We start from the raw sequence: 27,424 nt of genomic DNA, 5'->3' as shown, positions 1-27,424 counted from the left end.
TTTCCCCAACCACCACCCCTTCTCTCTCTCTCTTTTTTTCTTTTGTACTATGTGGAGGGTTCCTTGCACTTTTTGCAGGTTTAAGGTCTTCTGCCAGCGTTCAGTAGATACTCTGTGTGAATGGTTCTACATGTAGGTTTTTTGTTTTTTGTTTTTGGGGGTTTTTGAATGTGTTTGTGGGAGAAGGTGAGCGCCACATCTTACTCCTCCGCCCTCTTGATCCTCCCTTCCCAGCTGTTTTGTTGTTGTTGTTGTTGTTGTTGTTTTTAAGTAGCATGTGGCTGTGCCTCTTTACCGGAATCTACAGTTTTTAAGTCATTGGCTCTTCAGTTTGTTCTTTGGCTTTGGCTTATGGTGTAAGTGACACTTTACCTTCACTGGGTTGATTTCTGGCAGAGCAACTGGCTTGTTGAGATTATAACATTACTTTGCCACCAGACCTGCAGTTACATTCGCTGTCACGGGTGCATTGATCTATTAGCCACATGAGAAGAAACTACAGCTCCAACAGCTTTTGCTTCTGTTTTGATTTTGTTGTTTGGGGGGCATAGCTAGTGATCTTCATTCTTCACATATTAGATTTAAAATCATCTTGACTGAATGGACCCCTCTTGGTACCACTTTGGAGGAGCTGATGTGTAACATATCTTGAAAGTCTGTTCCACCAGTGATGTGGACACATACGTGGAAATAACTGTGTTTATTAAACAATCAAAATAGAGCCTCCTATGTAATGTTATGTATACAGTTGGAGCTCTCCAAGGGTAAACTCTGCTGGATTTGGGCTTTTCAACATTTCAGATTCCTGGTTCTGATAACTACTGGGTTTAAGGGAGAGAGTGCCCCAATTTTCAGTGTTGGTCTCATTTATTTTTGTTGGTAAGCAGTCTTTTCTGGCCTCATAACTTAAGCTACATCCAGTGACAGTCCATATAAAAAAAGATACCACTTGGCAGTCACTTGCAATAAAGCATGCATTCCTTGATGTTCCTTTTGAGCATAACTCGAGAATGGTATTTTCAGGGCTGGGACTCGTCAGAGTGGAGTCTTTGCCTCTAGGACTTTGTATAAAGTGGCTTCCCTCATATGGTTCCTATTTCCAAAGCATTTCTTCTGTCTGTCCCTACTTTTCTTCAAAGAGCTATATCAGAAATCCATTCATTTTCAAAATAAACATTTCACACTTTGCTGTCTATCCCTATTGAGAAAAAATACTTTAAATTTTATTGTAGTTGACTTACAAACAAGATATTTAGAAATGTGTGGTTACTCTGTATTGGATTTCATACTGCTGTTTTTAACCGCCAAGTTCAAACTGTTGAGAGGCTATGTTCTCCTTTCCGCCTTCGCAACGAACCATTGGAAATGGTCGCTTTAAAATTGGTGTTTGTGTCTGGGTATTTCCCCGAAAGCCAGAACTTCATTGGCAGATTAATGTGTAATGTTTGGGAAATCTCCAAAGTTAATAAAAGGAGAGTCCATGAAAAATCACATGTGTGCGTGTGCGTGTGCGTGTGTGTGTGTGTGCGTGTGTATAGACTGAGGAGCAGGAGTGAGGTGTGCTAGAAGGATGGGCACTTCTGAATTACCCTTGTTGTGATAACCTGTTTTGTCATGGAGTGACAGATCTTAAACACTTAGGTCTAGTCCCAACTAAAGACTGATTAAAATAAAGTTCCTCTGGATATTCTGCAACTCCGTGCGAGTAAATGACAACCCCCGCCCCCATCACACACTGACACTTACCAGCCTGGACCCCTGGCCCCGGCAAGCACAGGGCCATATGGCAAATGAGTTGCAATTTGTGATTTCACCCAACACAGTCATTTTCACAGGGCGAAGTCCAGCTGCTGCGGCGGCAGCATGGCAGCAACAAAATGTTATTTTGCAGTGTTTATCAGCCCTCCTCCCCCATATCACTGGGCATCCGTTGCCACAACCATTGCAGGGTAGGAATCGGTGGCATCAGGGTGGCCGATTCATTCGTAACAGAAACCACCACATCACAGAAATGATAGCCCAGCAGTTCGCAGACCCAGAGATCAATGCCAGGTACAACCGGCATTTTGGTGGGTTTTACATTGAACGTGATTCCCTCGTGTCAGTTTGTATTTTTGCTTGTTTTTGTTTTGTTGCTCTTATTTCCTTTTGAAAAAAGCAATTGTCCAGTGAGTTATTTCTTCACTCTCCTAACTCCGTTTGGAGCATTCCAGTCACTGCTGTGGTCAGAAAGGGAGCTGAGAGTCGGTGAGGGCTGCCTCTGGAGCGGCACTGACTTCTGCGGCCGCTGTGGTCCCAGGACTGGTAGTCAGCCCCACCAACCCACTTTCTGTCGTCAGCCACGGAAGTGTTCTTGTATTGATGTCCCCAGGACAAGTTGGAGCGTTGGAGCACCCGGCCTGGTCACACAGGCCCCCATCTTCTGTTTCCTTCCAATAAACAAATTGTCTCAGTTTCCAAACTTAAGTGGAAGGCATGCATTGAAAGCTCTTTTCGTATCAAACCCATTTTGCTTGTTCAAGATCACCAGTAGTCTGGGCAGAAGTTTCCAAAGCAGTCCTGAACAGGATTTCTTCTGTGAGCCTGGCAGGCTGGCTCTCTCTTCCCCATTTAGACAGGTGGCCGAATGCTGTGCTCACGACCACACCTGCCCTGCTCTCCTGTGAAGGCTCGTGTCCCTGTCAGCTGCTTCTCTGCTTGGCTGCTTAGTGCCCTAGAGACCCGTAGTGCCCGGGGTAAACTCCTTCCTAGAGGCCGGTGTCCAGCGAGCTGGTTTATCCTCTTCTAGCACCTCTCACTGTGTCCCCCTCGCTGAGTGTGCTCTCCAGCAAGCCTGGGGAAAAGCCACTCTGATTTGTCACTTTCCACAATGAGAGAGGAGAATGGGAGACAGAAGGAACAGAAGTGGGCTGCTTGGTCTCATTGAGAGCCGCCGGGTCAGAGGTCCCATGAGAAGTCTAGTGTCCCCAGCTGGAAGCAGCTTGGGGACTTCTATTTCTGCCGCTTTTACTAGCTGTGTGTCTTCAGGCACGTTATTTCAGCTCTCTGATCCTTATTTTCTTTTTCTGTATGTGAGCACAATACTGCCTCCCTTTCTCCAGGAATTTAAAAAAAAATTAATATGTAAAGTACCTAGAAATCGTGCCGGGCATATTTGTAAGTACTTAATAAATTATTAATGTTATTATCATTTCCTTCATGTTCATATGTAAAAACTGAGGCTCGGAGAGCCAAAGGGATCTTCCCCCCGGATCCCAGTGACAGTGGAAGGTGTCACTAGTGACCGAGTCAAGACCTCTGGCTTTTCAACCAAACTCTTAAAGCTACTGACATGGTTTAATAGAGGATGATCGTAACCAGCAACTAACTGACATGCAGCACACAGACCTTTACGTCGCTACCTTTTTGCTATTTTAAGAGTAATTTTAAAGCCTCTGTATTCTGCACCTTCACCATTGTGTGGTGCTTGCAGATGAGCTGTGCAGCCTGGGGAGAGAAACAATAGATTAGAGCTGGGCCTCTGGGGTTACTTAATTTAACCATCTGCCTGGTGGATTTTATATTCTGATTCTCTTTTTCCACCATAGTTATAAACAAGGGTGCTTAAGGAACTGTTAGTCTCATACACACGTTGGTTTCATCACTTTGTGAAGCTGAATTTGGTGGAAGCTTGAAAAGATGGCCATCTTTCAAAATGTCTATTTATAAGGATAAAAATGTTCTCTATCAATTCATTCATTTAACACATACTTTTCAATAGCTGTGATGTACTCGTTTGTACCTCTCAGGAGGCATATACACCCAGAAGAGCCAAGACGTGCCCATAAATTGTTTTAACTTACAAAGGGAGGTGCAGAGCTATAAAGCTGTAAAAAACTGTAAAAGGCACAGAGTCTAAAGAAGACAGAGCTTCCAGGCTGGGGAGTAAGGACGGCCTTCCTAGAGGAGGTGGCCTCTGAAACTGGACCTTCAGCGACCAGCCAAAGTTGGGTGAAACTTGAAAGCAATCACTGACTTGGAAGTGGTCTCCAGAAAACATAGCCTGTAAGCTGAGGATGCTCTTAATGAGATTTATAAGCTAAGAAATGAAGAGAGCAGTCCCAACAGGTGCTACTTGTTTTCCTTTGAAAGTTTCATAAATGCCTAAATTGCCTTCTGTTTGAAGGAAAACACCTCAGAAGGGAACCTCAGATATTGGCATTAATGCAGCAGGGTCTGAATGATGACTTTAAGACCCTAACTCTAGAGGGATGTGTTCATGGCTGATGGGCAGTGTATTTATAAATACTGGCAACCTAGACGTTCGCCAGAAGCCACTGAGTGAGCTCAGACCCATTCTAACGAACTGTGGTATAATCTTGCATCTTCAGTTGTTCGAAGGGGAACTTTGGTGAACCGAGGATTCAAGGCAGAGGTGACACTCCTTGCTCTCAGAGCCACCCTCACAGCATTAGCCTTTCAGCCTTCCAGAATGTTCTTTCCAAGCCGTCATAGGTGTTAGTTCTACAGAATTTCTCTGAATGGTTTGTATAATATGTAAAAGAAGAAAAAAAATCACTCAAACCTTTGATACTTTGAAGCAAATAGGCGTGTTTGAACTTCTACCAGCCAGAAAGTTGAATCCACTGAAAGTAGCTACACATAAAGAATAGTATTTTTAATGACTTAAGTTAATTTGTTACAGAATCTCTTTAATTTTTTTTAACTATTCATTGAGCCACCAAATGACAGTTTAATGGAGATGGAGGGGGTTGTAATCTTATTTCATTTGGAACACGTAAGCAAAGTGTCTGTGGATTTTACCCCTCCTATTAGCTTTAATCCTAAGAGTAACTAAGAGTAATCCTAGTTAGTAGCCAAAACTTTGAAAAATGTGTGTTTTTTTTAAATATACTATTTACATAAAAAAAGCTTGACTTCAAGATTTTGTCCCATTGCCATCATCTTTTTTTTGCGTCGTAAATTTCCTGGGAGAATTAAGCTACTGTGCCTTTTAAACCTCTACCCCCGAATCCCTATCTCATTACCAGCAGTTAGAGAAATGACATTGTGTGGCAGTTGTCTCCTTCAGATCAAAGAGTACCCTATTCCTCCTTGCAAGAGTGAAGAGAAATTTGTCTTTCACAAAACATAGGTATAAAACAAACAAAACTAAGTCACCAGAAAAATGAGCCATCACAGCAGTGGGGGAGGGGTGACTGGGAGCCTCAAAGGGACACTCAGAGCCAGTCTAAGCTCCCCTTCCCTCCTGTTTCAGCAGGAGTCCTACAAAAAAGAAGTGAAAGTCATGTTTCCTGGGTAATTTTAATATAGGGAAACCGAGGTGTTTTAATCATACCTAATTGCAGAATGTTAAATAGTAAGTTTGAAGGGAGTTTTGGAAATACTTAATCCTATATTCATTGTATTAGAAAATTTAGGTCAAAAAAGAAAAAATTTCAAACAATATTCCCACATTATCCATTTGTTTTTTTTAACTCATGACTCGGTTTTGTTAATAAAGAGTCAGATCTTTTTAAATGTTAGAAATTAATTTTGCTTGCTTTTGTAATTCCTGTTCTTATTTCAAGTACTCTCTTTCTTGCTTATATTCCTCTGTGTAAATTATAACCTGGAACACCTGACACCATTATCTGTGAAATTTTCTTATTTCGAATTTTTACATAGTGTATTAAATAATTAGTAGCAATAGAGTTCAGCCTCCCGCTCCAAGAAATAAATTACTTTAAGGGAACAAGAAAAAGAACAGCCCCACCCCTTGCAGAAACGACTGCCATGATGAGAAATGCCTGCTGGACAAAGCGGCCGCTACTGTGTGCACGGCCAGTTTATGGATGCGTGTGCTCTCTCTCTGTGTAGGCAAGGTGCTTTTCCCGGCATGAACCAGAGTGGACTTATGGCTTCCAGCTCTCCCTACAGCCAGCCCATGAACAACAGCTCCGGGCTGATCAACACCCAGGCGCCCCCCTACAGCATGACGCCCAATATGGTGAACAGCTCAACAGGTAACCTTGGTGGCTCCGTGCCTCTGAGGGCTGCCCCCCCCCCCCCCCCCGCTTCTCCTAGGCTCGCACCACCCAGAGTAGAAAAGCAGCTCCAGCCATCGGATCACGTGGTGAAAGAGGGGAAATGACTTCTCTGCTGCTTGGATACTTGCTCAGCCTATTAAGACTTGAGGGCTACATCACATTTTGTGTAAATGGTTTTTATTCATCCTGTGTTTTATTCATGCATGTGGACTTATTTCAGGTGTTAGTGGAGATTGCTTGCTAAGTATATACTCGAAGCGCCCTTTGTCTTTGGACATCACTGGCGGTGTCGGGAGATCCCACGACAAAGTCTGTATCCGCCACTCGATGGTGGAGGAGATAAGCGGTTGACATGAGCGGTTGACGGTCACTTTCAGAGGGAGGGGTTGGAGGGCAGAAGGAGGGGCTGTCTCAGATAGGTTGGTTTTTTCCATTTAGGGAAACTTTAAATGTACACTTGGAAACAGTTGTCTTTTAAGTCCTATTTGCAGACTTTCACTACTGAGAAATTATTTTTTTAATGGATTGTCTTAAATTTCTCATGATGTTTCATTTTTTCAGCACACTTCATGATCTCAGCAATTGCATTCTCACCAAATCCCGTCTGATTAGTGCAATAAGGGTCAGTTGGTGGCAATAACAAGAATGTCTAAAACTGTGCAAATATTCCATGTTCTTAGACCCCTTAGACCCTGAACCACCTCCTTACCAGTGCCCTACCTCTCTAGTGATGATGGGCACTGCTTCGGGAAGGAGGAAGCGCTGGCGTGTTTCACCAGCACCCTTAACGTTCTCTGGCGCTGCGTCCTGGCGAGTTTCCCTCTGTCGTTACAACAGAGCTTTGCGTAGCCAGCTGTGTGTGCCCCAGGGCTTTAGGACGTGTTAGGAAAACACCGGAGTTAGAGGCTGGGCTCCCTCTTACTACCTTTTCTCATTTCCTTGGCCTTTCTGGCCTCTCCATCTTTGAAAGGCCACCCCAGGAGCTATTCTTTCTTTGTCAGGAAGGACAGACAGCTTAGAGGCTGGGCTTGCAACCTGAGTTTCTGTGCTGTGGGTTCCTAGGGTCTAATTTAATAGAGCGATTCCCTGGTAACTTCTCTTGCAAAATTTATGGAAGAGGGGCACAGTTTTTAAGGCAAGAGCCTGCTGTGGTCCCCTTTGAGAAAATAAAAAAATAAAAGTTTGCGGAAGAGGAAAAAATAGAAACTACTGGTGAAAATGAAGCTTTTAAAATAAATACATAAATACATAAATAGCCCTTCCTGCTGTTAAGCAGGCAGTCACTCATCCCAGTAAGGGGAGTGTTTTCACATGTGAGATCAAAGTGGGAAGCTCTCATACAGCCTGTCAGCCAGAAGCGTCCCCTTCCCCTCCCGGCACCATCCCAGGTAACACTGTATTTGAGTTATGACATTACGTGTTTTGTCTGGCTTGCTGCAATACAATTACTTCAGAGCACTGAAACGACAACAAGAAATTTTCACCCACTATTAGCAGGACTCACTTTTACCTCTTTTCCTTTGGACCCCAGAGCCACAGAAACAACCAGCAACAAATAGATGCCCTGCCTAAGAAGATTTATGTATTCCTAAGGAAAAACCAGTTTAATGGAGAGTCGCAGCGAGGGTTTCTTTTTATTATTATCATCAGATAATTCAGCTATTCGTTACTTCATACAGAAGAAGTGTTCAGTGAAAGGCCATTTATCCTCAGTCTTTTGTATAGGCTAGTAGTAGTATATTTTTTATTACATTGTGCATTTTGAAATATTGAATTTTTAATAATTGAAACATTTATCACATTTTCCTCCACACGTTTATATGATTTGATTCCAGCTTTGTTAAGTCAAATGCTACCTGGTAGAAAGTAGTCATCCGGCACTCGGAGGACCGTTGAGGCGCTGGCGCTGGCTGTGTGTCTCTTGCTAGGGACACGTGAATCTGCTCTGATTGTGTTACAGTCTCAGAGGGAAACGGGAATAACAGAGGAGTGTTACAGTGTAGCAACTCCCTGCCTACACTTGACTTTTCTAGAGATGGGCCAGAAATGGCTGAGTCATGGTCAGTCAGTCTGCTTGGTTTGGGGCCATGGAGATAAATGATCAGTGATAATAGCAAAGCGTTTTCTCCAACAGAGGACACTTTTGGAGAAAGTGCAGATCATACACATGACAGCCAGGGGGATTTTATGAACCTCACTTAGCAGCCTATGCAACTGGCCACCTCTTTGCTGAGTTCAAACAGTTGTGCTGTAGACAGCTTGTGGGGCCAAAAAACGTCCTCCTGTGTAGTGACAAATTGTTGCAAGCTTCAGTGAACAAGTAATGATTTAAATGGAGTCGGTGTGAGTGTAGGAGTGTGTCTCTCTTCACTTCAAATGCGGGGAGAAGTGGGGTGGTGGGCAGTGGAGATTGTTTCCCTCTAAGGGAGTTTCCTTATTTTCTTTCTTTCTTTCTTTTTTTTTTTTTTTTTTTTTTTTTGCTGCACTGCAGCATGTGGAAGTTCCTGGGCCGTGGATGGAACCTGTGCCACAGCAGCACCCCAGTGACCATGCCCAGTCCTTAACCCGCTGCACCACAGGAGAACGCCTCTAAAGGGGCCTTTTTTAAAAAAAAAATTGGGGTAAAAGATGAGAAATCTGTATTACTATAGGCAAAATTATAAATTATGTATAACATGGTTAAGTATACCCTTCTCTAATACTAGTGCCGTTAGTTACATTGTCCTTATGTGCATTTCATTTTATAATAGTCACGAGTCATATAATTATCTGTTGTAAACTGTCCCCTTAAAGAAGACATCTACCTTCCAGAAGATACCACCATCTGCGATTCTAAGCTTGTCTTACCAGAAGTCACCATATAAAGGATGGGGCACTTCCTTCAGAATAACCTGCAGATGGTAAATGAGCAGCCGTATGCCACTGTGGCCATCCCTGCCCCCGTAGGGGAAGGTCAGCATTGAGCAGTTGCTGGGGAATCTTTCAGGGCACTGGTGATAGAGCCAGAGGGGCTCATTTCCCTTATGCGAATTAACAGTATTCTTTGTATGTCTGCCGCATGTAAAAATAGTTTTGAATCTCTACCAGTGTACACACGTAGATAGACCCTTTTGTGTTTTCAAAAACAAGGAAAAAATATCTTCCAGAGTTTGCTCTATTATTTACCATGAAAAGAAAAGAACGATCTGTGGGTTTCTGGTCCTGTTTTACCATTTTCTGGGAATGATTTGCAGCCTTGCAGGGAGACTGAGTAAAGGAAGCTGGGAGAGTGGGAATGAGTGTTTAAGGTCAGTTTTACTCACACCATATGTTCTTTATGTTCTTTTTGAATATATTAAATCCAGGATGGAATAGCCGCCTTAGGACCTTGACCCATACTTTCTTTAAGAAATCATTCTAGCTCTTAAATTCCAATGATAAAGCCAGAGGCTAGTTCTTGAAATGTATTTACAGTACTCACACAGCACTTTCTGCAGCCACGGAGTCTTCACTGCCTCTTTTTATGTCTGAACTTTACACACTGGATTACTGATGTCACTAGGAGAAAGAACAGTGCCTTGGTTTTACACATCCTTGGAGTAGTGGTGGTCTCTCTCTTCTGGGAAAGGAGAAAAAAATAGCGCCCCTGGAGTAGCATTGCCTTGGGAGGTACATGGCTCTTTGCAGAGACTCATTGAGAATTCTGCTAAGAAGTCAAAAATAAGCATTTTAACAAAAGGACTAGTCAAAGCCACGGAAAGGAAAGATCTTATGATCCATTTAGTATAATAAAACTTACATTGTAAGGCAGAAGTGCTAAATACTCTATATTCTATCCTATCGACCTCTCAAAATCATAAAGCAGGTGTTCCCACTGTAGCTTAGCTGGTTAAGGGCCTGATTAGCAGCTAGTGTGGCTAGTTGGTTAGTGTCTGTGAAGATGTGGGTTCGATCCTTGGCCTCACTCAGTGGGTTAAGGATCCAACATTGCCACAAGCCACAGTGTAGGTGGCAGATGTGGCTCGGATCTGGTATGGCTGTGGCTGTGGTGTAGGCCCCAGCTGCCGACCCCTAGCCCAGGAACTTCCATGTGCCACCAGTACAGCTGTAAAAAGAAAACAAAAATAATAACATCATAATAATAACAATAAATAAAAAGTATGACTTTTGAAATATTTGTTTGCAAACCCCAAGTGCCCATTTTAGATTATGTAATAGAAAATGAAGTTTACAGAATTTTGAACCAACGTGTATATGCTTATCTTCATCTGTGATTTTTAAAGCACTGTAAATTATCATTAATTATCATAATCACCTTGGCCTAGTTCTTTATGCCAGAGAGTCACTCTTGTGTACATTAACACATTTAAGGCATGCAGAAGGAACTACTAAGAAATCAGAATGTCTTGTTCTTCAAAAATAATACTCAAGCATTATTTATTGTAAATACTTTCAAACTATCCGTTATAGTCTTTAGAGGAGCAGGATTTAACAGAAGCCGTGTGTCCATGACTTTGCCACTTTCTCTGGAATTGTGTAGCTGTCATTCCTTTGAATCCACTCTGAATAACTAGCAAGGACACTGGACTTTCACAAAAAAGCCCCTCTGTCCACACTTGTGCCCCTCTTTTTCCCTTCTGTTCTTCTCAAAAGGGTGTTTCTTAATGTACAGATTTACTAATTCATCTCTCGCTAGACCCGAGAGGTAAAACTGCATGAAAGCAAAACCCACTGCTTTGCACAAGCCTGTCTTCTTGGTATACTATCTCTCAGCTGCTTTTTTGAGGTTTCACACATCCACAAAAATAACAGCATTTTTAGCTGATCCCAATAGATTTTTCTCTGCAGCTGCATCACTTGAAAAAGCTTTTTGTTCCAGTTCTTAAAGTCTAAGTATTGAAAGTAATTTGGAAAAAAAAAAAAAAAAGAAAGAAAGAAAAACATCCCAATTATGATTTGTGTGTGTAGTGATGACTTCAAGGGCTGACTGGGCTGCAAATGGGCTTTGAAAAACACGCCAATGTGCCCATGGAAAATGCAGGCATTTCAGAGCGCATCATTGAGTGCGCTGATGTAAACTCCTGGGCACGTGGCTGGGTAGGCTTTTTTGGCAGGACCTCTGGTCTCAACCTGCAGTGATGCTAACGATATTAGCAAATTAGCACCGCAAAGCTTGCCAGCTAATTCGCCAGAGCCCTGCTCACACTCTCACTGCTGTAATTAAAACTAATTATTTTCTAAAACATAGTAATACATGAATATGTGCAATAATCATTTTGTAGTGGGCAATCTGTGGAGCTTTTTTGGGCGGGGGGCACATTACGCGGCATTTGCACTGCTGTGGTTGGACCAGCACTTTTCCTTTGCAGAACATAAAAAGGGTGCTGTCCGTAAAACCTCAGGTTTATTTTACTTTGAACGGAGAATGTTTTCTGATTTTCACTCATTTATGAGGCTCTTCACTCTGTCCCTTCCCCCTTCTGCCACCTCCCCTCACTCTGCCTCCTCACACAGCTGTTTGGTGTGGTGCTTGCAGCCCAGTGCTGTGCAGATGGTTTGCACAGTGGGGTTCTGCAGAAATTCAGCTGTTATTCCCTGGATATCTACCCTCATTCCCTACTGTAGCCTTGTTCTTCCTTAAAAAGAAATCTAAAGCCGTGTTTTTAACTTGCAAATGTTTCCTAGTATTTGCAGTAAATGTGTGTAAATCACTTGTTCTTTGGAGAGCCTTTTATTCTAAAGCCGAGATGAACTTGATTCAGTTCCTGAGCCTAGAGATAGAAAAGTAGTTTTGTCTGGGATCTAGGGTTGACTCTTGAGCTGGCGTGAGTGTCTGGCCTGGGCCTTTGAGCGGCAGCTCAAAGGACTGATCTGTATACACACAGCACCGGAATGGAAGGAAACCAGCCGCGGTGCAAAATCATTAGAAATCCTCGCCTTCAAAAATTACTTCTGATGATTGTTTTTGATGTCAGTTAGGAGTGTCTTCCATCACTGCAGCCTGTAATAGATATGATTTCGAATGAAACAATATCAGATGGCAAATGATGTCACAAACTATGGACTATGTGAATTGCGGAAGTTAAGAGAGCAGTAAATCCTCTAGTCCACCAGTAAAAATACACACATCCAGCATTTGCTTGCATCACCTAATGAGCAATTTAGACATTGGGCGTATTTCCACTTAGACCTACTCTATTAAAGCTGTACTACTTTTGAAAAAATCGCTATGGATAAAAGTTGACTCTTGGTGGTTGAGGTCTGGAGCGAATGATTGCCTCTTCCCCCCCCACCCCAGACAAAAAAGGGTTACCAGAATGTTGTGCTACTCAGATTTCAGAAATGAGTATTCTCTGAGGTACCCTTTCTTTCTCCTTTTTGCTCCTCTTCCTCGGAGGGACATTCAAGTGCCCTGCGCGTGCCTCACTCAGTAGCTCGTGTTAGCGGGAGCGCAGCCCGGCGAGTCACACGTATAATCCTGAACTCTTTCTCCTGTTTTCGATTAGCATCTATGGGTCTTGCAGATATGATGTCTCCTGGGGAATCCAAAGTGCCCCTGCCCCTCAAAGCAGATGGGAAGGAAGAAGGCGCTGCCCAGCCGGAGAGCAAGTCGAAGGTACTCCTCTCTCGTCTGCACGCGGGGTGGGGCTGCCTCGCTGGCGCTGCTCTGGCTCGCTCCTCCTGTTTTCGTTTGGCTTCTTCTCCTGTGCATGCCTCCATCTCGTGCCACATGTTTGCAGCCTTCTTCCCCCACCCCGCTTCATGGTGTGGATCTGAAAGTTACTAGTTCTGACGGCATTTAACTCATGGTTGTGGGAGAGGGGCGGAGGGGCAGGACCCACCCAGAGAGGTGCTGCGGGGGTGGGGAGAAGGAAGGGATCTTGCCTGGTTTGGATACTTGCAGCCATGTTCTCTGCCTTCAGTTTATAGCTTCCTGTTTTGGCCGCCTCAGCAACAACAACATACTTAATATTTTGCTTTCCTGCCTTATTTGATAAATAAGGTGAACAGCTTTTTTTTTTTTTTTTTTTTTTTTTTTTTTCCTTTTCTTTCTTCCATAAGGGGTAACCCATGCTTAGCATTCCGTGTAAGCTTGAAGTAAGCATGGTGGCTTAGTGGCCTTATGCAGCATCCAGCGAACTCACCAAGTTATACTAATTAAGAATGTTGTTTTAATACTTTTCTATGTATGTGTGTTTGTGTGTTTGTTTGTACGTCTTTATATATATCTATTATATATAAGAATCAGTCTGTTAAACTGGATGTGCTTTTTGTTATTTTAAATAAAGTTTGCCCTACTTTGTCATTTTTTTTTTTTTTTATTCCTCTACCACAGGATAGCTACAGCTCTCAGGGTATTTCTCAGCCCCCAACCCCCGGCAACCTGCCAGTCCCTTCCCCAATGTCCCCCAGCTCTGCTAGCATCTCCTCATTTCATGGAGATGAAAGTGATAGCATTAGCAGCCCAGGCTGGCCAAAGACTCCATCAAGCCCTGTAAGTGGCTCTGGTTTTTTGTGTTTTTTTTTTGTTGTTGTTGTTTTTTGGGGTTTTTTGATAATTGATTCTACTTTAATGCTTGCTTATTTATTTGTTTTATAAGACTTTTTCTTCATAATTTATCCATGAAAGGGTTTTCTTTATAATTATGCTAGTAATAAAATGAGTAAAGTTTGTATGCATCATACGAGTTGATTGCTGGTAATGAAACCGCTGATGTAAAGAAGCGTCTTTATACAAAGCATGCGATTGTGTTACTGGGTCCAAACTCCTTCACACGGTGACTTTGTTTAAATGTCTGATCCATTGTGTACTTACAGAAGGTCTTTAAAATGAGTTAACTTCTCCATTTACATGGGAACTAATAGCAGCCATGGAGTAAATGACAGGTTTGGCCTTTGGCCTAAGTCTTTCATGTGCTGTTGTGTCTGAAACACATCTTATTTCACAACTGCCTATCTTGAAAATATAAATATTACACTCTGGGCACAGTTTCGAGTATTATCAGCCCTGCTTTGTTTCAATCTACTTGTCAGAACTTAACAGAAGAGTTAGGAATGTTAGTGCACATGAGTATTTGGAGTGCTGCTTTTAGAACGTGTGCCTGTATCAGAATTAGTCGAGATAGAAAAATTATATCCTGCACAAGCCTACTGATAATCTTGAAATTAAGTGTTGATTTCCATATGATATATAAAAAACTGTTTTATATATATATATATATATATATATACACACTATGACTACATACTAATTAAGAATATATATATATATAGGTAGGGGTTTTTTTAGCCTTAATATTCTGTCTGTAGAGCCTTTATTTTCCTACTAAAGAAACTAATTCTGTGCCATTAAAAAGAAGAAGAATGGCATTGTAGTAACCTTTATTTTACATTCATATAGGGAATCAAAAGATCTTAAAAAAAAAAACTTAACATGCAATTACTTGCCAAGAAGGCTTAATTAAAACGCTAACTTTTGTAAGACAATGTATTGAAGAGCACAGCTCAGGAGAAGTAAGTTAGAGGAGGAAGACTCCAACTGGAGAATCTGGCAGTGTAGTCAAAACCCCAAAAGGAGGCTGCTATTAATTATCCACTGCGGGTTTAAACAGAGCCGAAGGTTGGAAGACTTGGTGGTTCCAGTAAATGTCTGTAAAATTCACGTGGAGCTCTGGTATAACCAGCATTTTCCTTTTCAGAGGAAAGAAGGGGAATATTCACATTACCTTCTATGTAGATGTGTGTTTCGCTTTTTCAACAACTGAGAGGAAATGAAAAATGTTTCTATTGTGGGTTAAGCAGAATGAACGGGAGGGGAGAGTACAGCTCCTTAATTCCGATGTCTTTGTGTTATTTGCTTTGAGTCTCAGAAGGCAGCCAACATTGTGGGGTGCGGGGGGGGGTTGCCCATAATCTACTCTGGTTTTTTGTTTTGTTTTGTTTTAATCATAGGAAAGGCATTTTAGAATCAGTTATACTCTCAAGGTAACAGAACCCCAATTATAACTTTTCAAAAACCTTTGTTTATCGACTCAGTGGGAAAATGTTCAGAGGTTGAAAATAATCTTTAAAACCTTAAGATCATAATTGAGAGTAATAATTTATTAAAGACTATTAGTAGACCATATTATATGTTTAAAATTTCCGTCTTGCTGATTTCTGAATTATAAAAAAAATGATTGAGATAGTTATTATATTTTAAGTTACTAGTCATATCATCTCTATCCAGTGAGTCTTACAGGAAACTGTTATCAAAACTCTACTTTCTGGGGAGTTCCCGTCGTGGCGCAGTGGTTAACGAATCCGACTAGGAACCATGAGGTCGCGGGTTCGGTCCCTGCCCTTGCTCAGTGGGTTAACAATCCGGCGTTGCCGTGAGCTGTGGTGTAGGTTGCAGACTCGGCTCGGATCCCACGTTGCTGTGGCTCTGGCGTAGGCCGGTAGCTACAGCTCCGATTCAACCCCTAGCCTGGGAACCTCCATATGCCGCGGAAGCGGCCCGAGATAGCAATAACAACAACAACAAACAACAACAACAAAAAAAAGACAAAAGACAAAAAAACAAAAAACAAAAAAAACTCTACTTTCTACTTAAATAAGAGGAAAAAAAAGAAAGCCGAATTAGGGATTTCATTTTCTAACTGTACCAGTGTTACCCTTAAAATTGCACATTCCTTTTTTTTCTCTTTTTTCTAAATATTTCCACATACTTTATCTCTTCCTCTACCATAAGCATTTCATGTTTAAGAATTTACAAGCAAATTTCTGGCTCCAGTCATAGAACCAGAAAAGATGTGGTTTGAGCATGTTAGGGTGGAACATGTTAGGGTTTGTTCAGTATTGAGAAAACAGCCCCTCCTGGCATGAAATGCTCATTCAGGAAGGTCACCAGAGGAGATTGCTATGAAGGACCTCGCATTATCTCTGCTGTCAGGTTGCTGCAGATAGGTATGATGGAGGAGTATTTAACTTCTCTTTCTGAGACCTAACTTTAATTTGTGCTTAAATTGCTCCAACAGTGCTCCTGAGAAAGCCGATCTCATAGCAGGCCTGAAATGTGTTAAAGGACAAAGACGCTCTGTACTCTGACAGCCTGCCCTGGACCAACACTGTTTTGTTACAAAATATTCTAAAATCAAAATAAACATTTGCACACACACACGTACACGCACATCACCAGGCATATGGTAAAAGCTGCTGAAATGTAAATCTGCCTCAAAGACGCAACGAAAAGTGTGCTTATAGACTTAATTGAGTTATGTGCGAGGAAAACATTTGTGGCACCGTAATAATGTCTTGCTGTAATTTTTCAGCAATCTTTATTTCTTTTTCTTGCCTCCACGACAGTTTCATGCCATAGTATACAATTTTTACGACACTAAAGCAATAGGAGGTGGTCCTAGTGGCCTGGAAAAGTTACCTTCTCCCTGCAGGGTAGGTTTTCTGCCCATTGTCTGTGGGTAGGGCATAAATGATGTTTGTCCAAAGGTTACATCAGAGCTGATGTCTGTGAACAAAAAAGGTGTGTGTTGAGCCTGATCCGTGATAAAGTGTATCTTTCTTTTTCCTAAGGCTTTTTCTCTTAATGTCTTTTTTCTCTGTTGAGACACCCAAACGCTGCTCTGGGGAATGGGTACTGTGCAGCCCTTGAGGCTGGAAATGGAGCCATTCCTCCCCGACCAACCCCATCTCAACTTCAGTCTTTATTAGATCGTGTCAGCTTTCCCTTAGCACCTCGCTCGCTGGAAGCCTGTCTGTAAAATATTGTAATCAGCTGTTAGTCCTCCCTTGGATGGCGCCAGACTTTGCAGACCTTTTTCATGCAAGTATTCGCTCGCTCGTAGAACAGCTGTGTGGCGAGTACCTGCCGTGTGCTGTCACTGTTGGTGGTTCCAGATGAGCACGGACCCTGCCTTGTGCAACTCACGGTCTAGTCAGGAGAGGGGCGGGGGCGGCAGCTAATCCCACGCCAGACATGTGCTTCCATATACACTGAGGCCAGTGCAAAGGACCGAGGACCAGGGAGCCTGCTCCAGAGGATCTTCTAGAACCTGACACCTAAACTGAGCTCCAACCACTTTCTTTTCTTACACATGCATTTTCTTACATTACAGCATCATAAAAGTGCATTTTTGAGGCTCTAAAAACTAAGAGAAATAAGTTATTTTTAAAACTATTATGTTATGAGAACAAATTGAGATAGATAGAAGTTAATTAATTAAACTTAAGTTCATTAAACAGAGACAGGTAAGAAAAGTTAAAATATGGATAGTCAAACTAGGGAAGTCATTACTTTAGGCCACTTCAAGTTACAAAAATATCCATTCCCTTCATAAGCAGGAAAAAAACACTTGAGTGCCTCGGTGCTTGGGTGGAGATTAACTGTTCTTCCAGGACCCTGCCGCAGGTTGGTTTAGAGAGGACCAACTAGGCCAGAAAGGGCAGTTGGACCTTATGTTTTTGGTCGAGCTACTCAAGTAATTGTACATTGAATGATGGCTTTCATGTCTCTTATCCTTAAATTGAATCTCAAATTTTCACCTCTCAGTGTTTCACAAGGAGGAGTTTCATGGTTATTGTCTGTTTTTTTAAAATTTGATTCAATACGTTACCCCCCCCCCCCCGGTTCTTATTTCAGATTTCCTTTTTTTTTTTTTTGGTCTTTTTGCCATTTCTAGGGCCACTCCGCACATATGGAGGTTCCCAGGCTTAGGGATCCAATCGGAGCTGTAGCCACCGGCCTACGCCAGAGCCACAGCAACGCGGGATCCAAACTGCGTCTGCGACCTCCACCACAGCTCACGCCAACACTGGATCCTTAACCCACTGAGCAAGGCCAGGGATCGAACCTGCAACCTCATGGTTCCCAGTCGGATTCGTTAACCACTGCACCACGACGGGAACTCCCAGATTTCCATTTTTTTAAAAAATATTAGACCAATTTTTTTCAGTGTACCCCCAAAAGAAAAAAAAAAAAACTTGAATACTACATTTTAGAAACCTTCTGTTAGTAACTACTTCATTAATGATGACAAAGTTTCCGAGATGTTCCCAGATGAGAATGTGGCCTAAAATGTGTTAGAACAGTTTCTTTTCCTAGTCAGATACTCTTTTGGTGTAAGACTATGGTAAATAAATTTTAAAATTTTATTTGGGTATGGAGCTAGGTTCCATATTCTAGCACACCCGTGTGTTTATAGACATATGTAGGAACGTGCACACACACTTATGGAAAGTAACTTCCACATGACTTACTCGAGCTTCAGCCTCAGTGTGACTTCTGAAAGACCCCCGTTTATCCGGCTATTGTACATTTTTTATTTACACCAGCTGTATCACCTATTTTTATATATTGGATGTAAAGATTTTATGCCTCAATAATTCTAAAGGTGAAGGCTTGAACTTTTAGCTAAAATAGCTTAGGAAAATTACATGTTAATTAGAGGGGCATCTGCCACTTGCCTTAATTAGTCTCATTCTCAGGTGTCCTTTCTCAGGCCCTACTTGTATAGGGGATCATTTTGCTAAACAAGGTAATATCAAACCTCAGTGGCAATCATGTTATTTCACCCGCCCCTCCCCCATGTCAACAATATGTTCAAAATTATCTTAAGCTAAACATGATGAAAAAGAGCTCAGCAAACCTCCTTCTAAAATAACAGCTATACATTGCAAATGAAAACCTAGTAACTAAACATGACTAAATGAGGTATATGACTATTCCAAGGAAATCTTTGAGAATTTAGGAGCAATTCTGCACAATAATCTCAGAGTTACAAATATTGTTAAAGATACAGAGACATAAAGAAAAGTATGCAGTTGTACTGTTTAAGACACAAAGTGTTAACCTTCCCAGATCACATAATCCAGACGGTGGGCTTCAGGTGTGCAGAAACAGCACCTGGTGACGTTTTAGTATCAAATACAATTAGAAAAATAAAAGACCAAGAGTTAGAGCATCGTATAAACCAAATGGGTGCATAAAAGTAAAGGTACATGTTTATCCATAGATATGCTGGGAGTATGAAATAGCACATGTATTTGTGATTAAAACATGGTTGCTTAATAAATCTATTTAAATAAGTATCTAAATAGCCCCTTCCCTTGGCAGAGAAGTTCAAGAAATCTTAAGTAGGGAAGGTTGGGCATCACGAGTGAATGCAGAGCTTGAGCTAGCCAGTAGTTTATAAAGCTCTCCAGTGAGTATAGAGCCCACACACCACTGAGTCCTGTGGTATGTGACCTGCCTCAAATTCTTCAGCAAGTGCCATGTGTTTGCTTTCCCTATGTATGACTTCACTTTAATGAAGGCACGCCTTGGCCATTCATATTTTGACAAGGAAGGCAGGAGTCCATGTAGGGTTTGGGGTTTGTTTGGGGTTTTTGTTTTGGTTTGGTTTGGTTCTGTAATAATACATGTGAAATCTTAAAGTCACTGCAATCTTCATGCAGTGAGCTGGCACCCTTTTGGTTTTATAAATAACGTGAGGTGTCACTGGAATCTTGCCTTCTGGGATTCAACGCTTAGATCAATAAAGTAAAAAAGGGTTTTGTTCCTTTGTTTTTCAAGTATCTAAAAGGGGGAGTTTGGGCCCTTTATTTAAAGTCTAAGTAAATTCTTGATTAAGAAAATGTATACTTTGTGCCTGAACTAGTAGCCTTCATTCCTGATTGTTGTGTGATAGCAGTAGTTTTTAACTTTCTTCTCTTGCCGTATTTGGGAGCTCATTGCTTCTCTCTCACCTTCCTCCCTTCCCTTCTGCCCGCCCCTGCCCCATCTCCACCTGCTCCTTCTGGGCCCTAGAAGTCCAGCTCATCCACCACCACGGGGGAGAAGATCACCAAGGTGTATGAGTTGGGGAACGAGCCGGAGCGAAAGCTGTGGGTGGACCGATACCTCAGCTTCATGGAGGAGAGGGGCTCCCCCGTCTCGAGTCTGCCCGCCGTGGGCAAGAAGCCCCTGGACCTGTTCCGACTCTATGTCTGCGTCAAAGAGATTGGAGGTTTGGCCCAGGTACGAGGGAGCGCAGGGCTCGCGAGGGTTGTCATAGAGACGCTCACACACGCGGCAGCTTTCTTTGCATATACAGCATATACAGCAATTGTTTCTCCGGAGAAAAAGCTCGCCTCTGGGAGGGTCGCTTTTGCTGGGATCTGAGTTTGCTGCAGGGGGGCTGCCCTGGGGGCAGGGACCCAGAGCCACCTCCATAGGTCATTTATGCGGCCTCGCTCCTCATCCTTGACGTGAGGCGTTGGGGCTAGGTTTGGCTTCAGGGTCCCTGCCAGCGCTAGAATTCTATGGAACCTCTCAGAATGTCATAGTAAATAGAAATGCAGGAGCCCCCGTCGTGGCTCCATGGTGATGAACCCAACTAGAATCCATGAGGACGAGGGTTTGATCCCTGGCCTCGCTCGATGGGTTAAGGACCCGGCGTTGCTGTGAACTGTGGTGTAGGTCAGGTCGCAGACATGGCTCGGATCCAGTGTGGCTGTGGCTGTGGCGTAGGCCAGCAGTACAGCTCTGATTCAGCCCCCAGCCTGGGAACTGTAGGGTGTGGCCCTAAAAAAAAAATGCAAATGATTACATGGTCAGGTCCAGTATACATCACATTGTTTTCCTCCATCCAGAACAATTCGGTGAGAAAATCAAACCGACTTCTAAGACCGTGTCCACGATACTTGGGCACTACGAGGGTCAGTGCTGTCGCTTGTTCTCAGAGCTGGGACCCGCGTGGGCAGGGGCGGCGCCCGGGGTGCAGAGCTGCAGGACGTGCTCACTTGGGGTTGGTTGTGCACAGGCCTCCCTGCACGTGCCCCTTCAGATTTGTTCCTACAGGCCACTCTTGCCTCCTCCCAGTCTCAGCCCTGGCTTTAGCACTGGGTCCAGTGTGTGGGAAGTAGAAGTGGAATCAGGGACAGGGTCCTGACGGGTGAGTGCCCACTGCGTTCTGGGCCCCAGCTTTTTCTTGTCCCTTCTTTCTCAATACTCACGAAATGCAGGGTCATCACCCCCCAAGAAGAGATGTAACAAAATGAAGACCAGTCATCCTTGGGATCTCTGCATGGGGGGGTGGTTTCAGGGCCCCCACAGATACCAGAGTCCACAGAGCTCGGCCCTTATTTATGTAACCTACGCACAACCTCCCACGTACTTTAAGTCGTCTCTGGATTACTCCTAATATGGAATACAATGCTAGGCCAGTGCGAATTCAAGTTTTGCTTTTTGGAACTTTCTGGAATTTGTTTTTTCTCCAAATACTTTCAGTCCGCAGTTGGTTGAATTCACAAATGCGGAATTCGGGGACATGGAAGTCCGGCTGTACAGTAACCTTGTGGCCCAGGGACTCCCAGGATATGATGGGGCCAGGTCCGTCTGATTGCAAAATGCATGCTCTCTCACCTACCAGTAGCTCCCAGACCTGGCTGTCCATTAGCCTCTCCTGGGAGCATTTAGAACCCGGAGTCAGTACCTGGGCTCCTACCCAGATCAATGAAAGGAGCTGCTCCGGGTCCCAGGTGGTGCCGGCCTCCCATCCAAGGGCCGGTCATTCGATCCGCAGGTACTGCTGAGGGGCCCCCTGGCCTCAGAGCTGTGCGGCTCTGGGGATGCAGGAGAGGCCTTTGTTCTGAGCCCTCCCGGGGGTGCCTCCCCACTCGGGACCTGAGACCTGCAGCCTACAAGCTCAGCACTGCGGCACCAGATGGTAAATCCACACAGGATGCAGGCCAGGTGTGAGTGGTCAGGATACGCGCCTCGCTCTGGCCCTGAACCCCCCTGACCTTCCCCCTCTGGGCATGGACTCCCCTGACTTTCCCCTCTGCACCTCCACTCCCCTGACCGTTCCCCTCTGGGCACAGACTCCCCGACCTTCCTTCCTTCCTTCCTTCTACGCCTGGACCCCTGCCGTCGACCTTTTGAGAATCCTCAGGACACTAAACAAGTGGGTCTCACCATCACAGGAGCTTGGGGATTGTCCGGACACCTCACTCGGGACTGTCAGCGGTGTTGACACTGTTCCCCAGTTGGGTCTGTGAGCGAGACTCTGCCGGCTTACCCAGTGAGCTGCCTGAGTGAAGCTGCGATTCCCAGTGGGGGGCCCCTTGGTGGCACTGTCGCTCACACACACACACACCCCTCTTGAACTCTCCTTGTGGCCATCAGATGTCACTGGAGCAGGTATTGCAGCCCCAGATAGATCAGCTCAAAGCCTTGCTCTTTGGTATCCCAGGCAGCGTGTTGCTTACCGTTTCGGAAGCAGGACAGGCCTGCTTGTTGCTGTCTGGCTCAAGTACCAAAAGTGGCGTTAAGCATTCCTGAGAGCATTCTGTGGCTTAGCACGCACCATTTAGTACAAAGTAAATGGACATAAAGAGCTTTGTGAGAAAGTTTGCATCCAAAAATTGAACATTTCATTAAAAATCACTGTCCCCTTAATCCAGGCTACTTAACACAGGACAATCTAAGAAGCGGAATATTCCCCAAGTATCTGCAGGCGTTCAGTGTTGCCTCCGTGTGTCAACCTCATGTAACTCCTTTCCTGTGTGGGAATCAAAAGGTTAAAATAATACCTAAAATCGGAGGATTTCTTTCCCTTTTTCCCTTTTTGCAGAGTCTTCCCTCCAGCCTAAGTGTAAGCGGGACCACTGGCTAGTCCTGTGTGCCCCTTCCTAAGCCCGTAGGTGCTGCCAGCCAGCTAGCTGGTGCTCCACAGCTTGGACAGGGCTGATGCCTGTGCCAGGCTTTTATGTCGGGGTCATTTGGTTTGGGCCTCGTTTACCCAACACCGCAGGAAAGCCTCAAGGCTGGACGTGGGTTGGAATTACAGGCTCATCTTCCTGAGAGTTTGTGGCTGTTGGAAGGAGACATTGTTTTTCATGTTAAGACTCAAACACTTAAGTTGCTAAGTAGGCCTGTTATTGCTTTTTAAATTAGTTTTTAGATGCCCCCCCCCATTTTCAAGTAAAAGATGGGGTGGGGATGAGTGTGAGAGAGTGTACACTGGCTCAGAGATAAATCGCGGGCCCTGAGCAGCACCAGCTCTGGACTAGCACGAGGCATTAGAAGATGCACCGGGCAGAAGAATCTCCACGAGCAGTGCTTTTTATGTCACTATCAGCAGGTTCCTTAATGGTTTTATAACTGTAAATGCTGTCTGTGCACTACTGAGTGGGAGTAATGAGCATTAGTTAAAAGAGGCAAATGAAAAAAAAAAAAAGTAAACCAAGACATTAAGTGCTTTTTGTGTCTTCTGGCTTTAAACAAGCCACTTTGCTGCAAACCGGTGATCCTTTTTTTTTTTTTTTTTTTGCTAGGTGAATAAAAACAAGAAGTGGCGTGAGCTGGCAACCACCCTAAATGTTGGCACTTCAAGCAGTGCAGCAAGCTCTCTGAAAAAGCAGTATATTCAGTACCTGTTTGCCTTTGAGTGCAAGATTGAGCGAGGGGAGGAGCCCCCGCCGGAAGTCTTCAGCACGGGCGACACCAAGAAGCAGCCCAAGCTCCAGCCGCCCTCTCCTGGTAAGTGGGGGCACTGCAGCCGCGACCCGGGCCGCTTCCAGGCTCTGAGAGGCAGAGAACAAGCTGGGATCTTCCAGAGGGAGTGGTGTTTTGCTTCGTCTTGTCTGTTTAATTGGACCCTGTTGGCAGTGCTTGAAGGAAGAGAGACTAAAATGTGAGATATCGCCATTTCTGCTCAGCACTTTGAAGGCATCCTTCTTTTGCTTTACATTTTTCGGTCAAAGCTGCCTTTGGACTTCAGAGCTGTATACCTTTATTCCTTCTGCATATCTTTTAAAATACTCCATCTAACTCTGTCAAAAGAAGTTCTCCAGTAACCTTTGCTAATCCTTTTGCCCCACTGCCATCCTGCAGATGTAACAGCTCTTCTACCAGCTCTGCCTGTCAGAGACACTCGGGTTTGTATGTCAGCAAAAGGAAACCTGAACTTGGTTTTTCATGTCCCCTGCTCAGCAAATTCTCACTTGTAGGGAATTCAGCAAACTGTCAGGGTCAAGGTCTGGGCAGCCCCATTTCTAAGAAAGAGTCGTCCAGTCTGCTTTGACCTAGAGGTCAGGAATTTTAGGAAAATACTGCTTAGGAATAATGACAAGTCACTTAAATTCTTATAAGCAAATTCATACGAGTGGTACCTGCCTTCTCTCTTCACTCAGCTGTTAGAGACACTACCGTTCTTCCAGCTTTGCTGCTAGCCTTTATCCTACCTGTTAGTGTTTCAGACTTGAAATTATCAAACCTTTATATTCTGATAAACACACTCTTAGAGATGGAAGGAAACGTGCATCATCCTTAGTTCTGGGTGGTGACCTCGCTCTAGTTAAATGTGATCATTCTGGGAGTGCCCACTGTGGCGCAGCAGAAATGAATCCGACTAGTAGCCATGAGGATGTGGGTTGGATCCCTGGCCTTTCTTGGTGGGTCGAGGATCCGGCGTTGCCATGAGCTGGGGTGTAGGTCGCAGATGCAGCTCAGATCCCGTGTTGCTATCTGTGGCTGTGATGTAGGCTGGCAGCTGTAGCTCTGATTCAGTCCCTAGCCTAGTAACTTCCATATGTCACAGGTGCAGCCCTAAAAAAGCAAAAAAAAAAAAAGATCATTTTACTGTGTGTTTCTGGCCACATTCGAGCCCTGTGACGATCCACACTGAGACCGTCTTACACGTGGGATGGGGCTGATGGTACCTGCCCCTCTGCCAATGCAGGCTGGTTCCACAGTCAAATGATAGCTGATTGCTAGTATTTCTTGTGCACTTACACTATGTCAGGCACTTTTCTAAGTGCTTTATCATTTAATATTCATATTAGCCCTGCAATACAGATAATTGTTCTAAAATCCCGGTGAAAACTAAGGCACAAAAAACCTAAGCAAACTGGCGTATGATCCTGTCGCTAGCGAGTGGAAGAACTGGGTCTGATCCTAGGCGCCTGGCTCTCATGTTCTGCCCGTGCCCCCCACACCTGTGTTTAAAGTCAGAGTGTGACAGGTAGACTCTACACATAGAAAGAGTTGTCTGTGAGCCAAAGACATGAGTTTTTCCTCTCTTAATTATTTCCCTTAACTGACAGCTGGATGGCAATGCCAGTGTCTAAGGTCGCGAGTCCAGGAATCTCACGCAAATGCTCTTTAGGCCCAAGGGGCACATGTAGTGAGCGTACCTAGACGTCGATGTGTTGGTTCTAAACACAAGAAGACCTCCTCCCTACGCCCAGCCAAAGACTCACAGCCTTTGCCAGTTATGGTTTACTTTCAAAACTGTGAAATCTAATTTTAAAACGCTCACAACATTACATTCAGTTCACAGAGTAAAACAAGCTGCCTATGAACAGCTCTGAAACGATTTTTCCAAAATAAAAACCCGGTGGGGTGCAGGGACCAAAGTGCAATGTCTGCAAAGATCTAAAGGTATATTTTATTTGCCGGGAAAGAACTCGCGTTGCTGAACGGTCTGTCCTCCTGTATGGAGAATAGCTCTCCCAGGGAGCATCGGCTCAGTGCAAGAAACCCCGCCGAGGTGTAGGCACTTCAGCAAGTACAGGGCCTGTCCTCCTACAGTCAGCCCCCGCCCCCCATTTTTTTTAAAACTACCGTTTTTATGGCAACATTCCCGCTTTAACTGCACAAAAGAGCTTGGGTTGCAGATGTGCTCCTGAGAATACGTTCTTCTCAGTGGTCCAGAAGGTGCCCGAGTCACGAGAATCAGGAAGCAGGGAGGAAGGTGCCTGAGCTGAGCCGTTCAGCCAGCGCTCGGGCTGCGGTCTGCTTGGCTTATGTGCTCTGCAGAGAGACGGACACACGGACTGGGCAGGAGGGCAGAGAATAACATCAGCCTCTCAGCCAAAAGCCAGGCCTTTCCTCCAGCATCTGTGGCCTCTTTGACTCCAGAACTTTCATTAAGGAAAATGTCTCCGAAACATCTTTCTTGTCAGAGAAGCAAAACAAATGATCCCCAGTGATTTGCCATGTCAGAGTCTCACACGCTACAAAAATTCTTCACACTAATCTTCCGCCAAAGTTTGTGTTCTTTGAAGTCAGTTTTTCCCGTAAGACTGTAACTGTAGTTTATTCCTTACTAGCCCATCCTGGCAAACAACTAAAAGATTCCTAAAAAACATTCTAGATTGTTTTTTCAAATGGTCGTGCTGAATCAGTTTAAATCCTAAATGCCAGTAATGACTTGGCATTCTACATCGTGCCTCCAGATTCCAGTTTGGATGTGATGTGCCTGACACGGATCTGAAATTCGGTCCTGTCAGCCCCTGAGAGGTCCAGCCCCTTAGCCGTGGGGCTGCACCACCATCTCCACTGTGGAGTGGCTGTGTCTTCTAGGGACTGAGAGCAAGTCAGCCAGAGGAAGCCTCCGGAATGAAACCTAAGCAAGACCTGGGGGGTACGGTTGCACCTCGGATTTGCTTATAATAGACTGTAAAGTTTCTAGAGTCCTAAGGAACAGCCAGAGGCATCGCCTCCCCAGGTGGCCTGGGCCTCCCCGAAGCTGGAATGGGGTGGGGAGGGGAGGGAGGTGGCGGGAAGCTCCACATTCAGTTAGTCAGTCTGTAACCAAAAACTCATCCATCTTTGCTGGCAGGTGGCTGACTGCATTTCTATTATTAGCTGACAGGTGATGTCACAAAACTTGTCATGGATCCAACTAGGGAATCCTCGGTGGAAGACAGATGAGAAGGGGGCTCGGGTTATACACAAAGGTGCCCTCTGGGTGACCTCTAGTAGCTGCAGACCCAGGACGCATCAGCTCTTCCTCTCTCCCCACCCAGCTTCCCACAACCCCAGCCAGAGCTGGGGCAGCGGGTTCGTGCTGTGTAAATTATCTTCCCAGCCAGGAGTCTGGCTGTACAGTCTGAAGTGTGTGAATGTACTTAACCTTCAGTAACCTTTCCATTGTTTACTTTCCAGTATACATTTGTAGCTTCTGGCAAAAAGTAGGGATATCCTAGAGAGCCAGCCTCCTCTATTAATGGAGCTTCAAGAGGTTGCATTCATTTTTTTTTTCTTCCTGAAAGGAAAGGAAAACACACTGGCAAGAGGGGAGAATTTTTCCTTTTATTTTTTTTTTATTAGCTGTGAATGTGCCTACTTATAAATAAGGCTGATTCCTAAATCATAGCCTTGTGAGCCGTGGTCCACGGGAACCGTACAGGCTGCTGTGCGCTCTGGTTCTTGACCCACGAAGCCGGCTATTTCTCCTCTCAGCTTTATGGGGCGGTCATGTCTGAGGGTCATCCTTAATGTATTTTTGAATGACTATTTTTTCTTTTATTATATTTACTTTTTAAAGATGCATTTCCAGGGTTTTACCAAATTTTGGTTTATAAGCATGAATTGGTAAGTTTCTGTTTTAAGGTATCTACATCCAAGAAGGTGTCTACATTTAAAATTAGCC

General features: G+C 44.2%; 1 protein-coding gene across 13 annotated transcripts in view; it reads left to right on the top strand.

Annotated features, from left to right (window-relative positions):
• Window positions 1-27,424, top strand: part of ARID1B (AT-rich interaction domain 1B) — a 435,755-nt gene that overhangs the window by 386,576 nt on the left and 21,755 nt on the right. For 6 of the 13 annotated variants that reach the window (XM_021071898.1, XM_021071886.1, XM_021071872.1 and 3 more), the window contains 5 exons: window positions 5,860-6,005; window positions 12,515-12,624; window positions 13,345-13,503; window positions 19,813-20,022; window positions 23,322-23,526. In XM_021071898.1, the coding sequence (XP_020927557.1) occupies window positions 5,860-6,005; window positions 12,515-12,624; window positions 13,345-13,503; window positions 19,813-20,022; window positions 23,322-23,526 (830 nt within the window). The remainder of the gene's footprint in view (window positions 1-5,859; window positions 6,006-12,514; window positions 12,625-13,344; window positions 13,504-19,812; window positions 20,023-23,321; window positions 23,527-27,424) is intronic. The other 7 variants (XM_021071879.1, XM_021071914.1, XM_021071894.1 and 4 more) reach the window with 3 other exon arrangements.

The sequence above is a fragment of the Sus scrofa genome, chromosome 1 (assembly GCF_000003025.6).
Source record: "Sus scrofa isolate TJ Tabasco breed Duroc chromosome 1, Sscrofa11.1, whole genome shotgun sequence".
In the NCBI taxonomy this organism is placed as follows: domain Eukaryota; kingdom Metazoa; phylum Chordata; class Mammalia; order Artiodactyla; family Suidae; genus Sus; species Sus scrofa.
This window is presented reverse-complemented; position numbering and strand designations above follow the sequence as displayed.